At 39.4% G+C, this 16,538-nt stretch overlaps 1 protein-coding gene across 1 annotated transcript in view; it reads right to left on the bottom strand.

The window, feature by feature from the left end:
- RASGEF1B (RasGEF domain family member 1B) overlaps positions 1 to 15,125 on the bottom strand; it is a 39,088-nt gene extending 23,963 nt beyond the window's left edge. The window contains exons 1-4 of the mRNA XM_042781787.1: positions 15,111 to 15,125; positions 11,495 to 11,677; positions 9,567 to 9,689; positions 8,880 to 9,017 (exon numbers count right to left, since the gene is read on the bottom strand). Coding sequence (XP_042637721.1) covers positions 8,880 to 9,017; positions 9,567 to 9,689; positions 11,495 to 11,677; positions 15,111 to 15,125 — 459 coding nt within the window. The remainder of the gene's footprint in view (positions 1 to 8,879; positions 9,018 to 9,566; positions 9,690 to 11,494; positions 11,678 to 15,110) is intronic.
- Between the last annotated feature and the right edge of the window lie 1,413 nt (positions 15,126 to 16,538).

Genomic DNA, 16,538 nt, shown 5'->3' with positions numbered 1-16,538 from the left:
CCTACTTCTGTAGTGATACTGCCTCGGAAACCCAAGGAGGGGTCGCTATGAGTCGGGGCCGACTCGATGGAAAATAACAACAACTGGATGACATTTTGTTTTCTCTCTAAATTCATAGATCACTGTAAAATCACTAATGAAATCCCAAAGTGTTTTAAAAAGTTGAACTTTCAAAATCCTATCTTCTGCAGAGTGTTAAGGTAGTCAGTTTAGAAGATGCTACCTATTTGGCAATATGCTTGCTACTCAAGGAAAATGTCTTTTTGAAATTTCTAGCTGTTCAAAGCCAAATTTAGGGTTATTTAAAATCTCTCAGCCCTATTTCCCCACCCATCTACTTTTATAACTTTGAGTAACTTTAAAAATCTATGAACATAAAGTATTTTCTTCAGCCCTTATCCCCAGTAAATGCATATATGAGTTAGATACTAGTTCTAAAAACCACACAACTATCACAATTATTTCCCAGTGCTCATATTAAACACTTGCTTACACGTACCATCCAGAGTAGAAAGTACATTTTATAAAGTTGAAGTAAGCTATTTACAAAATCAACCACTTCTATCACTATCCTGCAACTTTACTAAACATTATTTGACATAGATAAGGAAATTATCTTCTATCAAAAATCTTTCTAAGAAAATGTCTGAATTTTCTGTATAAGAATTTTACTTGTTTCTAACACAAGAGTTTCTAAAAAGGTTGGGAAATAAATCAAAACATGGTTCAATCATATAACAACAACCCAACCATATACCAGAATACTGTGCCATAGTTCAAAGAGGGAACAGACATTTGCTCTGACATTGGAAAGTTTTGGGCACATTATAATGAGGGGGAGGAGAGACAATGAAGAATAATAGGTAAACACATACACAAACAACCTATATCTATTACTTCATGGGTGTAAGAGTATGTGCATAAATACATATATATCGAGAAGCAGCTCTGGAAGGATACACACCAAAAGTAACAAATACTGTTCCTCTTGAGAAAAGAAGGAGGACTGGTGGAAGTTTTGAGTACCCTTTGCTTTGTGTGAACTATTTTTTCATTTTTTTCAAAACAATGAGAATGAATGGAAAAAATCAAGGCCACTGGCAATAAAATTCCCATGATGCAGAGTAGTAGCAAGTTTGTGTAATGGGTAATAAAGCCTGTGGGTGTTAGTACTACAGGAGCATAAGCAGTCAGAAAACAATCCAACTGCTCAGGCCACTCTCTTGTCCAGAGTGAAGTAATCATATCATTTAGTCTCAGATCATCTAACTTGATGATGCTTAATACACAAACTACTTAAAACTTTATCTGGGTAAATACCTCATGTATAAGCTTCTATAAATACTCAGATGGAAATAAATTGACTCAAAGTATTCCATGAATTTTTGCACACTATAAAAGAACTAGACATACTCGTACCACTTTGGCTAAACCATTTTTAGACTTTCCCATCACAATGGATTTTTTAACACATTTAAGATAGTTCTTCTCATTCAAAAAAGCTACAGACAGGTACAAAAAAAGCTACAATATTTAAAAACCCCATCGGTTACCTTCCAAGCACGTTATCATACCTAAATCATGTACTCTCCCCCTTCACAGGATCCCCAAGGAAAATACTTTTGTCAGAAATTCCCACTTCTCTGCTGGTCACCACCTGAGGGTACTACCTGAGAAGCAATGATCACCAAAAACAGCTAATCGGGGACAAGCAGCAGCCTGCCTCCCTCTATTCTGATTTAATTGGTCTGGAGTGCAGCCTAGGTATCAGGATGCAAATACTCCCCAGGTGATTCTAACACGCAGTGAAGTGTGAGAACTAGTACTCTCTAGAACATCAAGCATATGTGGTAAAAGATTTTTTATTCTATACTTCCTTGATATTGTCAAGTCAATTCCAACTCATAGAGACCTCATGTGCGCAGAGTAAAACTGCTCCATAAGGTTTTAAAGGCTGTGACCTTTCAGAAGCAGATCTCCAGGTCTTTCTTCTGAGGTACATCTGGGAGGGTTCCAACTGCCAACCTTTTGGCTAGCAGTCAAGAGCTTAATCATCTGTACCACTCAGGAACTCCTTCTCTTTTGCACTTTACAAAAGCTTTCTATAGGAAGGAGGGAGAGGGAATATTATATTCAAGGACTCAACTCCAAAGAGGTTGCTAGTGAGCAAAAAACAGCAGCAAAATGTCAGGGGAACACTTACCTAATTGTTGTTGTTATTGTTATGTGCCATCGAGTCATCTCTGACCCACAGTGACCTCTCCTTGGGTTTCCAAGGCATTATCTCTACAGAAGTAGATTGCCCAACCTTCCTTCTGAGGAGTGCCTGGTGTGTTTGAACCACCAACCTTCTGGTTAGCAGTCAAGTGCCTTAGGCACTATGCCACCAGACAAACTCACTGCGGTCGAGTTGGATCTGACTAATAGCGACCCCTCCTTGGATTTCCAAGGTGGTATCTCTATGGAAATAGATTGCCCAACCTGCCTTCTGAGGAGTGGCTGGTGGGTTTGAACCACAAGCCTTCTGGTTAGCAGTCAAATGCCTTAGGCACTATGCTACCAGAGCTCCTAAATAGGAGATAAGGGAAAGCTATTCCTGTAACAACTACTCTGTGCATGCTCATGTGCGTCTGTATGAGAAAGAGAGAGAGAGAGAGAGAAAATACATGTGTGTGACTTCAAGTCTCTTACTGATATTTGATTCCATTGGAGAAACCAAGTTTCATGTTGTTAAATATACTTCTTCACTAAGTCATGAATTACTAAATATGTACTTATTCTTTTTTGTACCTTCAAATGCCAGTGACAATAACTACCTGGCAAATAAAGATAGAAGTTCTTGTTATAAAGACCAGCCTTGTAAAGAAGAGAAAATTGCATTCTACCCATTATCCTCATTTGTCATGTAATTCAATCATTAGTTTCATTTATATTTCTTGCAGGTAAGTCCTAATAAACCACTTCATTTTGGGCAAATCCCCAAGAGGGAAACATATTAAGCCAAATTATGTGGAACTACTCTAGTAAATTCAGAAGAAACTGACTAAAGTATATATAGAGCACACCTGGATTCACTGACTGACAAAAAACAAATTCCAAAAGTCCCAGGCAAGAAGCAACAAGTCACACCTCAAACCTACACTCTTAGGAGAAGGAAATACTCTTTTCCTATTCCAACAAATGATTCATTGGTTTCTTCATTCATTCATCCATCCATTCAAAAACTGCTGTGTGTCTATTAAATGCCAAGCACTGAGCTACAAGTTAGGGACTCTATGATGAGCAAGGAAAGCACAGTATGGAGTTGAATGAGGGAAACAAACAGTAAGCAAGCAAATAATTACTAATTGCAGAGCACTGTGAAAGAAACAGGGCACTACTGCTGAAAGCCAGTAACGAGAGACCATGACATAGTTGAGGTGGTAAGGAAAGGCCTCTCAGAGCAGAGGCACTTCAGCACATCACAGAGAAGTAGACTGCCAAGCAAAAAAGTGAAGAAAAGCATTTATCACACAGTTTTAAATGTGAAAGGAACATTAACACAAATAGTTACCTCTATGATTTATAGAAATGAGGAAATCAAGGAGTAAGGAATTTAGGGAACTTGCCAGAGCACACATGGCTCAGCTAGCTGCTAAGGATGGACTCTGTTTCTGAATGCTAAATGAAATTGCTGAAGAAAATAACATCTCACTGTGAAACCCGATCTGAGTAAGCATGTAACCTCTACACTCAACCCCTAATTTAATCAAGTCTTCAGTTTGATTTGGTTTATATTTTACTTTCTCTTTTTATCCTCAAAACCACTTGGAATTCTCAATATCTTGTCTATCTAACGTATCAAGAATATGTTATTGACATGTTGTTGTTGTTGTTATGTGCCGTCGAGTTGGACCTGACTCATAACGACCCCTCCTTGGGTTTCCGAGGCAGTATCACTATGGAAGTAGATTGCCCCATCTTCCTTCCGAGGAGTGGCTGGTGGGTTTGAACCACCAGCCTTCTGGTTAGAAGTCAAGTGCCTTAGGCACTACGCTACCAGAGCTCCCTGTTATTGACATAGATGTGCTGATGTTGTTATGTGCCGTCGAGTTGGACCTGACTCATAACGACCCCTCCTTGGGTTTCCGAGGCAGTATCACTATGGAAGTAGATTGCCCCATCTTCCTTCCGAGGAGTGGCTGGTGGGTTTGAACCACCAGCCTTCTGGTTAGAAGTCAAGTGCCTTAGGCACTACGCTACCAGAGCTCCCTGTTATTGACATAGATGTGCTGATCAGGAGACAGGGATAGAATGCTGCTGGGCCTTTACTCAGTTTCACCCCTGAATGGCTTGATCCTATAAAAACAGCCAAGATCCTTCTGACCAACACAGATAGAAATTATCTCCCTCTTCTACTCTCATAACAAGAGGATTCAGAGACATCCATTTGACATTTTTAAAACTCTTACTTTTTATCTTAAGGGGGAAAAAAATTAAGGCAATCAAAAGAAGGTAAGCTGAATGACATATGACATACAAAGTCAGGTACCTCAATATGACTGAGACAACGCATTGGCTGTCTGACTCAAGGTCTCAGCCTTCACACAAGGAAAAACCCTCAAGACACCAACGATCTTTTGAGTTGGTGCTGTTAGGTCCCACTGAGTTGTTCCAACTTATAGAGACCCAGTGTACAACTTCATAAAATGCTTCCTGGTCATGCCCCATCCTCATCATTGCTATGTTTGAGCCCAATGTTTCAGCCATTGTGTCAATCCATCTTATTGAGGGTCTTCCTCTTTCTTCACTGACCCTCTACTTTACCAAGTGTGATATGCTTCTCCAAGGACTGGTCCCTACTGATAACATGACCAAAATACAACAGAGGAAAGCACATCATCCACACTTCTAAGGAATATTCTGGCTGTATTTCCAAGACAATTTATTCATTCTTCTGGCACTCCATGGTATTTCAGTATTCTCTGCCAACACAATAATTCAAAGACATCAATTCTTCTTCAGTCTTCCTTATTCACTGTGCAGCTTCTGTATGCATAGGAGGTAACTGAAAATACCATGGTTTGGGTCAGCTGCACTTAATCCTCAAACTGGCATCCAAACTTCGTGGCACAATTGAGTGAATACTTCCAGCATTGTATCTGTTTGTTGAAATATCTCAAACTGCATTCAGTCAATACCACATGTTCTTGATCATATGCAACCTCCTGAGATAGGTGAAAGTTGACCAGTTATTTTTGGTACAGTGACTCTGGAAATTCATTCCATCTTCTTTTGATGCTTCCTACATAAGGAGCTCTGGTAGCATAGTGGCTAAAGCACTTGACTGCTAACCAGAAGGCTGGCGGTTCAAACCCACCAGCCACTCCTCGGAAGGAAGGTTGGGCAATCCTACTTCCGTAGTGATACTGCCTCGGAAACCCAAGGAGGGGTCGCTATGAGTCGGGGCCGACTCGATGGCACATAACAACAACAACAACAACATTATTCAATATTCTTCCCACAGAATCCTTCAAAATTGCAACTTATGGATTGAATTTTTCTTCAGTTCTTTCAGCTTGACAAATGTCAAGTGTATTCTTCCCTTTTGATTTTCTAACTTCAGGTTTTTGCACATTTCACTACAATACTTTGTCTTCTCAAGGCACACTTTGTTCAGTGATTTTACTTCATCATTTCTCACATTTGCTTTACCTACTCTCTGTTTAAGAGCAAGTTTCAGAGTCTCTTTTGACACCCATTTGGGACTTTTATTTCCCATCTTTGTAATGATCTTTGGCTTTTCTCATATGTGATGTCCTGATGTCATCCTACAACTTGTCTGGTCTTTGGCCATTAGTGTTCAATGCATCACATCTGTTTTTGAGCTGGTCTCTAAATTCAAGTGGGATATACTCAAGATTGTACTTTGGATCTCATGGACTTATTTTAATTTTCTCCAGCTTCAGCTTGAAGTTGAATATGAGCAATTGATGATCTGTTCCACTGTCAGCCACTGACTAATGATATTATAGTTCTCTAGAGTATCTTTCCATTGTTGTAGTCTATTTGATTCCTGTGTATTCCATCCAGGAAGATCCACATGAATACTCACCGTTTATGGGTTTGCAAAATGGTATTTGCAATGAATAAGTCTTTGGTGTTGTAAAATTCTGTTACACAATCTCTGGTGTTGTTTCTATTACCAATGCCATATTTTCCAACTACTTTATTCCAACTTTCATATTCCAATCATCAGTAATTATCAATGCTTCTGTCAATTTCAGATTGCAGAAGTGGGTATATGTCATCAGTTTCTTCATCTTTGGTATTAGTGATTGGTGCACAAATTTGAATACTAGTCATCTTAACTGGTCTTCCTTATAGTCATGTGGATATTATCCTATCATTGACAGCACTATACTTCAGGACAGATCTTGGAATGTTCTTTTTGATGTTGAATGTGATGTCATTCTTCTTCAATTTGTCATTCCTGGCATAGTATACTATATGATTGATTCAAAATGGCCAACACCAGTCCATTTCAGCTCAATAATGCCTAGCATGTCAATCTTTATGTGTTCCATTTCATTTTTGACACCTTTCAATTTTCTTTGATTCACACTTTATACATTCCAAATTCCAATTATTAGTGGATGTTTGTAGCTCTTTTTTCTCATTTTGAATCATGCCACATAAGCTAATGAAGGTTCAGAAAGCTTTACTCCAACCACATTATTAAGGTCAATTCTACTTTGAGGAGGCAACTCTTCCCCAGTCATATTTTGAGTACCTTCTAACCTGTGAGGCTCCTCTTCTGGCATGAGACAATGTTCTGCTGCTATTCATAAAGTTTTCACTGGCCAAAATTCTTAGAAATACCTCACCAGGTCCATCTTCCTAATCTGTCTTAATTTGGAAGTTCCTCTGAAACCTGTCCACCATAGGTGATCCTGTTGGTACTTTAAATACCAATAGCACAGCTTCCAGCATTATAGCAACATGCAAGCCACCACAGTATGACAAAATGACAGGTGAGTGAGAGATCTTTTGAGTATCATCTTGTCCAAAACCAAGGCCAATGCGCCAGCATCAACCCAGCCAAGCAAACCAAAAGCTAACTCCTCTAATACGAATTTACTACTAATCTGTACTGCGATACTTAACTTTTGCCTTTGTGAGAAACCTACCCAATTATGCCTGGCTGGAATCTTTATCAGGTAAGCAAGCAAATGATTATAACAGTCCTAACTTACAAAATAACCCAGGAAACCACTCATTCAGCCTTGCAGAAATGACAGCTCTCTTGAGCACCAGGATTTAATAAAATGTCATATAAGAGCAGTAAGAGGGTTAATTCTATTTCATGAGCTACAGCATAAGGCAGGGAAGTCAACTGTAAATTTTTCAAGCACTAATTTTTATATCATTTTAGGGTTTTTTTTCCTTTCCTTTTCTTTCTTTTTTTAAGTTGGGGAAAATCATATTAAAATACATTTTTAAGAAGTGGACAGAATGGTATGGTGCCTTGTTACATGATCTTGGGAGCACAATGAGTTCTAAAGGAAAATTATTCATACTGGGAAAATGGATTTTTAAGACTAAAGAAACAAGCCATCACTGCAACCGCCAAATGCTTCATCTATTTTTTTTCTGTGAAAACACTGTATCTGTGCCTAAGCAACCTGCTCACAGAAGCTCAGCAGCAACACAGAAACTACAAAGACATCCTTGCCCAACAAGCCTCAACACAGAATACCAGCCTTCCAGGCCTGCTTCAAAGGGGATAACCTTGAATTTGTCACAGCTAGTTAGTTCTTATCAAAGGCTCAGTTGAGGGAAGTGATATTTATGGCAGATTATCTAAGAGACTTGTTTTTCATCTCTATATATTCTGGGTGCTAGCCTGGATTCAACATCCAAAAGGCTCTAGAAGGTTTGCATCATTTCTTTCTTTTCTCCTCCCTAAAAGAATCACCTTTGCTAACTTATATATTTGTCTTATGGCCTTGGCTTGTGTCAAAGGACATTTCTTGTAAACACTATAAAGAGCACTCCCCATGATCTTATTCTACAGCCTGTGTACAATATCCCTTATAATAAAGTTTATTTCTTATTTGTTGTTGTTGTTGTTTGCCGTCGAGTCGGCCCTGACTCATAGCGACCCCTCCTTGGGTTTCCGAGGCAGTATCACTACGGAAGTAGGATTGCCCAACCTTCCTTCCGAGGAGTGGCTGGTGGGTTTGAACCGCCAGCCTTCTGGTTAGCAGTCAAGCACCTTAGGCATTATGCTACCAGAGCTCCTTATAAGAATTAAAATTTCATTTAATTCATTGCCCTGAGGAATTAATATACTTTGTCTTTTCTGATAGTGAGACTTATGTAGCCAACCACAGCTTCCTTTTACCTAGAGTTCAAACTCTAATCACAGTAGCCATATTTGCTCTCAAGATTAGTACATTTGTTTTCTCCTTTCCTTGGTCTAGAGAATCTATTTCTAATTTATTAATATGTAACATATGATCTATTAATACATTAACATTTTTTACTTTATGGGAGCTCTGGTGGTATAGTGCCTAAGGCATGTGTTATTTAAATAGCTGTGTCCAGATCTTTTTAAGGAAGAAAAGTGTAAGTCCTTGTAGCATGAATGCTGTGTCTGAATTGACATGAACATACCTCAAATTAACCACATATAACTTGAGATCATAGCCCTTTGAAGTACAATGATATAATCACCCCATTTAACATATCCAATAGATCAATACATTATGCAGAGGATTTATCCAGACTAATCAGAAAGTAAGTAGTGACAGAGATGCTGACACACAGTGCAGCACCATTTCCCACCAAGGCTATGCCTGGGAATCCAAGCACTGTGCTAAACTCAGGTTACCAACCTCCTCGCCACTGGCTATTCGGTGAGCCAGATCTTTTAAGTTTCTCATCATTCTTTCATCCCGAAAATCATAAGGAAATGTTTCTGTCCATTCTGTCAGGAGCTGAAGGATTTTAGGTGCAATTTTTCTTATCTGGTTCTAGGGAGAAAAAGCAAATATAATTCAGTTCTATCTGCTGCATGAACTACATCAAGGAAACAATTTTCAATAATATCACTGGTAAATTTCTAGTGCAAAGTCGTTAGGGTTCAAGAAGAAGCTGCAGCCTCCCCCTACCTTGTATGGCAATGCCAAGTGCCACCAACTTAAGGCAGGGTCAAGGAGTCTCTCCATGGAATTAGATTTATACCATGTTCTTTATAATATTCCCAACTCCCTATGCACAGATAGTTGCCGTAGAATCAGCCTGACCTATGACAACTGGTTATAGAGTACAATTGCACCATAGGGTTTTCTTGGCTATAAGCTTTTTGGAAGGAGTTTGCCAGACTTTTCTTCCCCAGAGTCACTGAGTGGGTCCGAACTGCCAACCTTTAAGTTAGCCATTCAAACAACCTGTACCACCCATGTTCCTGAGGCTGGGGGAGAGATATACTAGGGTTGTTTAATGGAACCAACTTCACAAACATTAAGCTATAAAGTTAATAAACCTAATAGAAAAAATTGTAATGTTCAAAAAAGCATTACCTTATCACTGGTAGGATCACTTAGTCTCTGGTGTTCAACACACAGGTGGCAAACTTTCGCCATTAGCTCATATGGATGCATAAATAACCGAGAACTGAGTAGGAAGGTAAATATGTACGTTCTCTGTGGCAAGAGAAAAGAGTCATCATGTTTACACTGTTTCTGAAACTAACACCTCTCTCCTATATATTACACAGCTTATGTCATTACATTCTCTTGATTAAAGTTAATAATAGGCTGTAGCTTCAAAAGTGATGTGCACTAATAGCAAAAAGCAGCGTAAGATGGATTTCTCCTTCACCTTCTGGCTTATCTTTTTCTTTAAACAAAACTAAAAATAACAGAGGTACAGGATAAGTTTACCTCCTCATATTATTCAGAGCACATTTTCATGTCCATTCTCAGGGAGCCAGGATACCAGGACACATAACTCAACTCTAGTAAAGTAGAATGGCATTTAGCCCAGAGAGATAAATCTAACTTAAATATACCACCCATACAGGATTGTCTTCTGTGTCCAAATATTATGGTAACTCAATGGAAACCCCCTCGCCTCCCAAAGGAGAAAGAGAAAAGAATTATCCAGTGTGTCCAGTGTGACACACTGGAGTGTTTGTGTTAGAACATTCAAAGGCGGGCTTTCAAATAATCTATTTGCTTGCTCCAAGGCTCAGCAATTTGATAAAGCATAATACAACACTATATACTTTTCTTTAACCACATTGTCTCTCAAGAAGGCAGTAATGAAGTAGGGCTTATTTGTTATAATAGCTTCAGACTCCCAATGAAAAGAGAAATTCCATGGAGTTTTATTTATTTATTTTTCCTTAGGCGCCAAGTAGCTCATAAACACTTACAGAGCTGAACAAGGCATTCCTTTTACTTTTGATTACAAGTTTGCCCCATGTAGCAACACATTTGAAATGCTATTTAACAAATCACACAAAAGAGAGATAACTCAGTCAGAAACATTATGGTGAATTACTGTGGCAAGCACAAACTATCCTTTGTACACCAAGGTCATGATTATATTGATGAAAACATACAAATATAGTGTCTGAATATTTTCATTTATCAACAACCAGCTACTGACTAAATCTCATCATATTCCTAAACTCAACTCCAAAAGGACAGCTGTGGCACAAGGAAGAGAAAAAAAAATGTAATTTACCCCAGAGACAGAAAATGTTTGAGTGCTGATGCTAAGAGTAGGCCCATGTCCAAATTAAAGTTTGAGAAAATGTATAAAGATGTTCCAAGACCTTTTTACACATTTTTGTACAAAGTCCTATCTGTATAAACGTAAGTTATCAAGGTGCGACACACGAGCATGTGTCACCTGATAATCAAGCTAGAAAGAATTGCATGCTGAGTATAACTCTTATTCTCTCTTCTACTACTTCCCCTGGGTTAACTTCACTTTTTTCAGCATAATGGTGGTCTCAAGAGATTAAAAATTCAGTATTTTAGGAGCATCAAATGTTCTCTGTCATCTTTTTTTTTTTTTTCTTAAGAACCAATCCAAACATAAAAATACTTCATTTAGGTGCTATCTGACTGCTTTCAATGCAGATCCTGAAAAGCAACAGTTATGTAGTCAACACTAAAATCTGGTCCATGTTGTTGTTGTTGTTGTTTGCCATCGAGTCGGCCCCGACTCATAGCGACCCCTCCTTGGGTTTCTGAGGCAGTATCACTACGGAAGTAGGAATGCCCAACCTTCCTTCCGAGCTCAGGCTCAATTTGATTGCAAAGCAACTCACTATCAATAAGGAGACAACACCTTCAGCATAATCCATGTGCAATTTATTTTTAGAACAATTCTTAGCAACCCAGATGTAATTCTGTAGTATCTATGGTCCCTGCCTACTGTATTGTAACTTCTGCTCAGTGCCAAGGATGTGTTTTAGAGGAACATGAATACCTACATCTGGATAGTAATCCACATTTGGTACTAAGTGCTGGATGAGTGCTTCCAGAGATCCAGAGAGGAGGTTGTTGTCATGGTAATACAACCCTTCACAGCTGTCCTCCGTAGACTGATAGAGGTTTCGATTGTAACCACTGCTGTCAAACATTGCTGAAAAGGGAGGAGTCTGAGGCATGCTTTCCTAAAAGGTGTAAAAAAGGAAAAGAAAAATGCAGCGTCAGCAATATGCAGTACAAAAAGAAAAAGGAGCTTTTAATAGGAACTAAATCCTAATCATTTAAAAAATAATTTATGTTCTGACACAATATCAGAACCTAACAAGGACCAAGTTGCTCTTTGGGTAACACATGTATACATGCTTTTGAATGCCAATGTTTTAAATCAATTATCATAAAGTGTTTAGATGAAAGGATCCAATCTGAACTTACATTCAAGTCTCTGGTTGCCATGTTTAGTTATCATTTGATTGGGAAGGGGGTGGTGCAGAGCTTGGAATTGTATTATCCCTTTGAGTCAAATATGTTAATAAAGGTAAGAAATGTGTAAGTCTTCAATTTTGTTTGGGAAAAAATATATATTGAAGAAATATCCATCCAAGTGGTGCAATAGTCTTAGCTGCTAATAAACAAAAGGTTAGAGGTTTGAGTCCAACCAGAGGCACTTCAGAAGAAGACTGGAGATCTACTTCCAAAAAATCAGCCATTGAAAATCCTATGGAGCACAATTCTCCTCTGACACACATGTAGGGTTTACATGAATTAGAATCCATTCAATGCCAAATGGTTAAGAAATATTCAACTAGCATTGGGCAGGCTAAGCAACAACCAAAGCTGAAGTTGAAAGGACAAAATTGTAAGAGGCCTAAAGTACATTGTCTGTGTGTGTGTGTGTGTGTGTGTGGAGGGGGGGTTATATGAATATGTAGGTATCAAAGGAGCTCTGGTGGCACAGTGGTTAAAGCATTCAGCTGCTAACTAAAAGGTCAGAGGTTTAAATCCACAAGCCTCTCTGCAGGAGAAAGATAAGGCAGTCTGCTTCTGTAAAGATTTACAGCCTTGGAAACCCTATGAAGCAGCTCTACTCTGTCCTATAGGGTTACTATCAGTTGGAATTGACTCAATGGCAGTGAATTTGGTTTTGGGTTTGGTAGTTATAAAGAGATTTAATGCGTAATCCTGACTTTCCAGCTTTCAATGCAAGATCAGACACTGTTGATTTTTGTCCCTTTGTGTCCAATTCTTTTGAGGAGGTATGGAGCCTCTGTAAAGCCTCGGTTCTCAGTAGACATGCTGGCAGAGAAGGCACCTGATTTGGGAAACAAGGAGTACTGTGACAGTCCCAAGATAAGTTGCCATTCTCCATCTGTGTGCTGCACTACTTACAAAGCCCTGTCAGAGGGAGGCCCTGTTAAGTGGAGGCCAGAGGCTATTAAGTTATTACTTGGATTCCTGGGGACAGAGCACCCGGCCTTAAGAACAGGCTCCCGGTTTCTGGCAGCATGTTTGGACAAAGGAGGCTTTCAGAAGCTGCCACCACAAGATTCAGAAGGCCAACAATGCAGGAGGCAAATCTCAGTCCCCCGGACTGACGGGACAGGGCGTGTGGAGGCTGCAGGAGGACACAACCTGGGCTAATCCTTCTTTTCGAGATGCCAAAAGATATTTGCATCAGAATGGGGGAGGGGTGTGAAGCCGGGTCTGAGAAGTCACATCCACCACTCCAAGGGCATCTGTTCCAGCTACAGCAAAAAGGGGGTGGGGGTGGGAGTGTGGATAGAGACTACAACATGTGCACGTGTCTCTGTGGGAGGCAACCAGTGTTGGAGTGTTGAAAAACATTGATTATGTGGCAGATGTGGCGGGAGATATCATCATTTACGCAAAGCAGCAGCAAGAAAAATAGAGAGAAATAAAAAAAAGCTTTAGCTCTTCATACTTCATACAATCCACAAACCAGTGCTCAAGGAGAATTAAAAAGGATCCATGAAATAATAGCCACAACTGGGAAGAAGGTTACTGCTGAGAAACACTATGCTAGGAAATTCGTCACTGTCAGGGTCATCTTTGCTGTGCCTCTTGCTTAGGCTAGACACAGTTGTTAACAGCCACAGAATCAAGAGCTATGGAATGTAAACATTAACACAAATGTCCAAAACACCCCCCTATTTGGTAAGACCTAACACAAAGAACGTGTGATTAAATAAATAACTTAACGTTAGACAGTTTACAAGACAAAGGACAAAGTGCATTTCTTTCCTCTTCAAACTGCCAATTTTCTATCAGTGCAATTCATGTGCAATATAATCCTTTGCAAATGAGTTGTCCCTAGTGAGGAATTAAAAAAAAAAAGTCTGTCTGTCTTTGCCCTGAAAAACTCAAAATGTCCTCATACTGGGAAGGCAAGGCCTGAGATGAGAAGAGTCACTTCTGAGATCCTCCAGGGAGCCCCTCCTGTCTGGATGTGGCTGCTCCTTTTTATAAAGAGCTTAAGAGGATGATTATAGGCCTCTGAATGGTACAGACGGTTTGCACTAAGCTGAGAAAAGGTTGGCACTGTGGAAGAAAGCCCTGGCAATCTGCTTCTGTGAGGATTACGGCCAAGAAAACTCCAGGGAGTCAGTTTTACTTTGCAACACATGGGGTCACCATGCATCAGAATTGACTCAAAGGCAAAGTTTGCTTTCTTTTTGAAGATGGTTGTAAGCATAAAATATTTGTCACATACAGGGTGAGTAGGATTCACTCCATCGCACTCCTGGAGTCTTTTGTCCTGCCAGGAATCATATATTTTCCTCAATTTCTTCACTCACTGGTTGCTACTGAAATCCTCTAAATAAAGTGCCTTGGGGAGAAGACCGGTCTAGGTTTGGGAATTCTAGACAATCTTAAGAAAGAAAAAAGGACCCTGGAAATCATCTGGTCCAGAACGGCCAACAGAGTTCATTCTAGTTTCCAGCTGCAATCAGTTAGATATAGTTAGAGGCCTGCGGATGAGTGAGATGGATTTGGAGGCCATAGCTCCATAATCTACATCCTATAGGGTCACTATCAGTTTTTGCTAATCTATGTGAGCAGCAAAAACTGCAAGGCTAGCATGGAAGAAGTCATAGTTCACATGCCATCTGCAATCTGGTCCAATCTCATCTTTTCACAAATATACAAACTGAGATCCAAGGGGGGTGAAGGGAAGTGACCAGGCTAAGATCACACAAGATGTGGCTACAGTGTTTAGACTTATTAACAGTGAGCTGCTGCTGTTAACTGTCATTGAGTTGCATCACACCCAGCTCATAGGGACCCCATGCACAACAGAACAAAATGCTGCCGCATCCTGCACCATCCTCGTGTGCAGTTAAAGACTGGACTATTGTGATCCGTAGGGTTTTCTCTGGTTGTTTTGCAAAAGTAAAGTACCAGGCCTTTCTTCCTAGTCTTAATCTAGAGGCTCTGCTAAAATCTATCTAGTGTCACAACACTCAATTCTCCACTGACAGACACATGCTGGCTGCCAGTGCATGAGGTTCGCTGGCTGGAAATAGACCTTGGGTTTCCCACATAGAAGATGAGAATTCTACCACTGAATCACCATTGCCCCCAGGAACAGTAGGTACTAACCCTCAAAGTGGACATGGGTAATTCAGAGTTCCCTTTCAAGGATTCAGCACCAAAAGCCACCAAGTATTTGACTTCTTAATTCTTTACTCCTGTAAAGTGGACAAGGATTCAGATTTAATCAAAATCTAGCACTGGCAGTTAACAGCTGTGAAAACATCCGAAAGCCACTTATCCTCCCTGCCCCCACAGTATGTCTTCCATCTGAAAAATTATTTCCAATTTTACTCACCCCTTCCTAGATTCTATTTATAACCAACTACTCATATTATTTATAATAAATTTCTTCTTGGAGCATTATTATTGGGACAATGGCAATAAGTTTTGTATTATTCTTTGGGGATGTATTTCTCACAGGATTTCTTTGAGGAGCTACAAATTTATCCATATTTAGATAAGCCCCTCTTACCACGAACCAGAAAGAAATACTAAAAATAGCTTGGAATTCGAACTGAGTTAATTTAATTGAGGTTATAGTTTATTATATTTATATATTATATTAAAAAGAAATCAACTGTAAGAAGAGAGTATGCCACAGACCATTTTCTGCTTTCTAATTAACCAAAGTGCTGATTTTGTTTTTCCCATGTGCCACCTTGATAGCAACTGGTGAAAGTGCACATGTTAACAACCAACTGCTGAGATTCAAACCACTCCAAGCGACTCCAGCCCTTATTTATATACAATGGTCACATTTTTCTACCTTGCTGTATACTCATGATGGCATTTTTTTCCAATTTCTTAAGCCCTTCTCCCACCCTCAGTTGCACATTCTGTTTCTATGGAATCACGTGTCCTGGAAAATGTCACCACATTCCACAGTCCTTCACTTCAGTGAATTCCCCCAGAAATCCTTAGTTCCAGGGTATGTAAGGCTCTGAGAACTCTAACAGTTCCCATTGGTGTAACCTTTTACTGCCTATAAATACTGTTTTGTATTCTTCATCCACTCAGTTTGGCAAGTATCCTCTTCCTTTGTGGACTGCCTAAGAAACTGAAGTTCTGGAAAACTGTAATAAGTCAGTTGGGTTTACACATCTGATAAGGGACAGACATTTGAGGCAGGGTCTCAAATCTGGGTCTACAGATACCAGGTTCAAAATTTACAGCACATCAAGTTACACTGAGAATGGCCTTCTTTGAACTTCTAATATTTAATAATAAAATGAAAGGCCTGTCACTCTGTCCCAAATTGCAGGCTAGTAGAATAATTTATATGTTTTACATGTTCTACATAAATCCTGGCTTGAAAGACTTTTTGACATCATAAGTTACTCTTATTAAAACGAAATACTATGAACAGTAGTATTTAAGCTACTGACCTTTGCAATCAAAGCATAGTCCTATATAGAAAGAGATTTTAATATATACTTTAAAAATATTTTAGTATCTTTGAAATTTGGACACATCTAAACAATGTGATAAGAAAAT

This window comes from Orycteropus afer, unplaced genomic scaffold (assembly GCF_000298275.1).
Source record: "Orycteropus afer afer isolate SDZICR_OR568_19922 unplaced genomic scaffold, OryAfe1.0 scaffold00172, whole genome shotgun sequence".
NCBI classification, from domain to species: Eukaryota; Metazoa; Chordata; class Mammalia; order Tubulidentata; family Orycteropodidae; genus Orycteropus; species Orycteropus afer.
The sequence above is the reverse complement of the archived record's forward strand: the minus strand, read 5'-3'. Positions and strand labels throughout refer to the sequence as shown.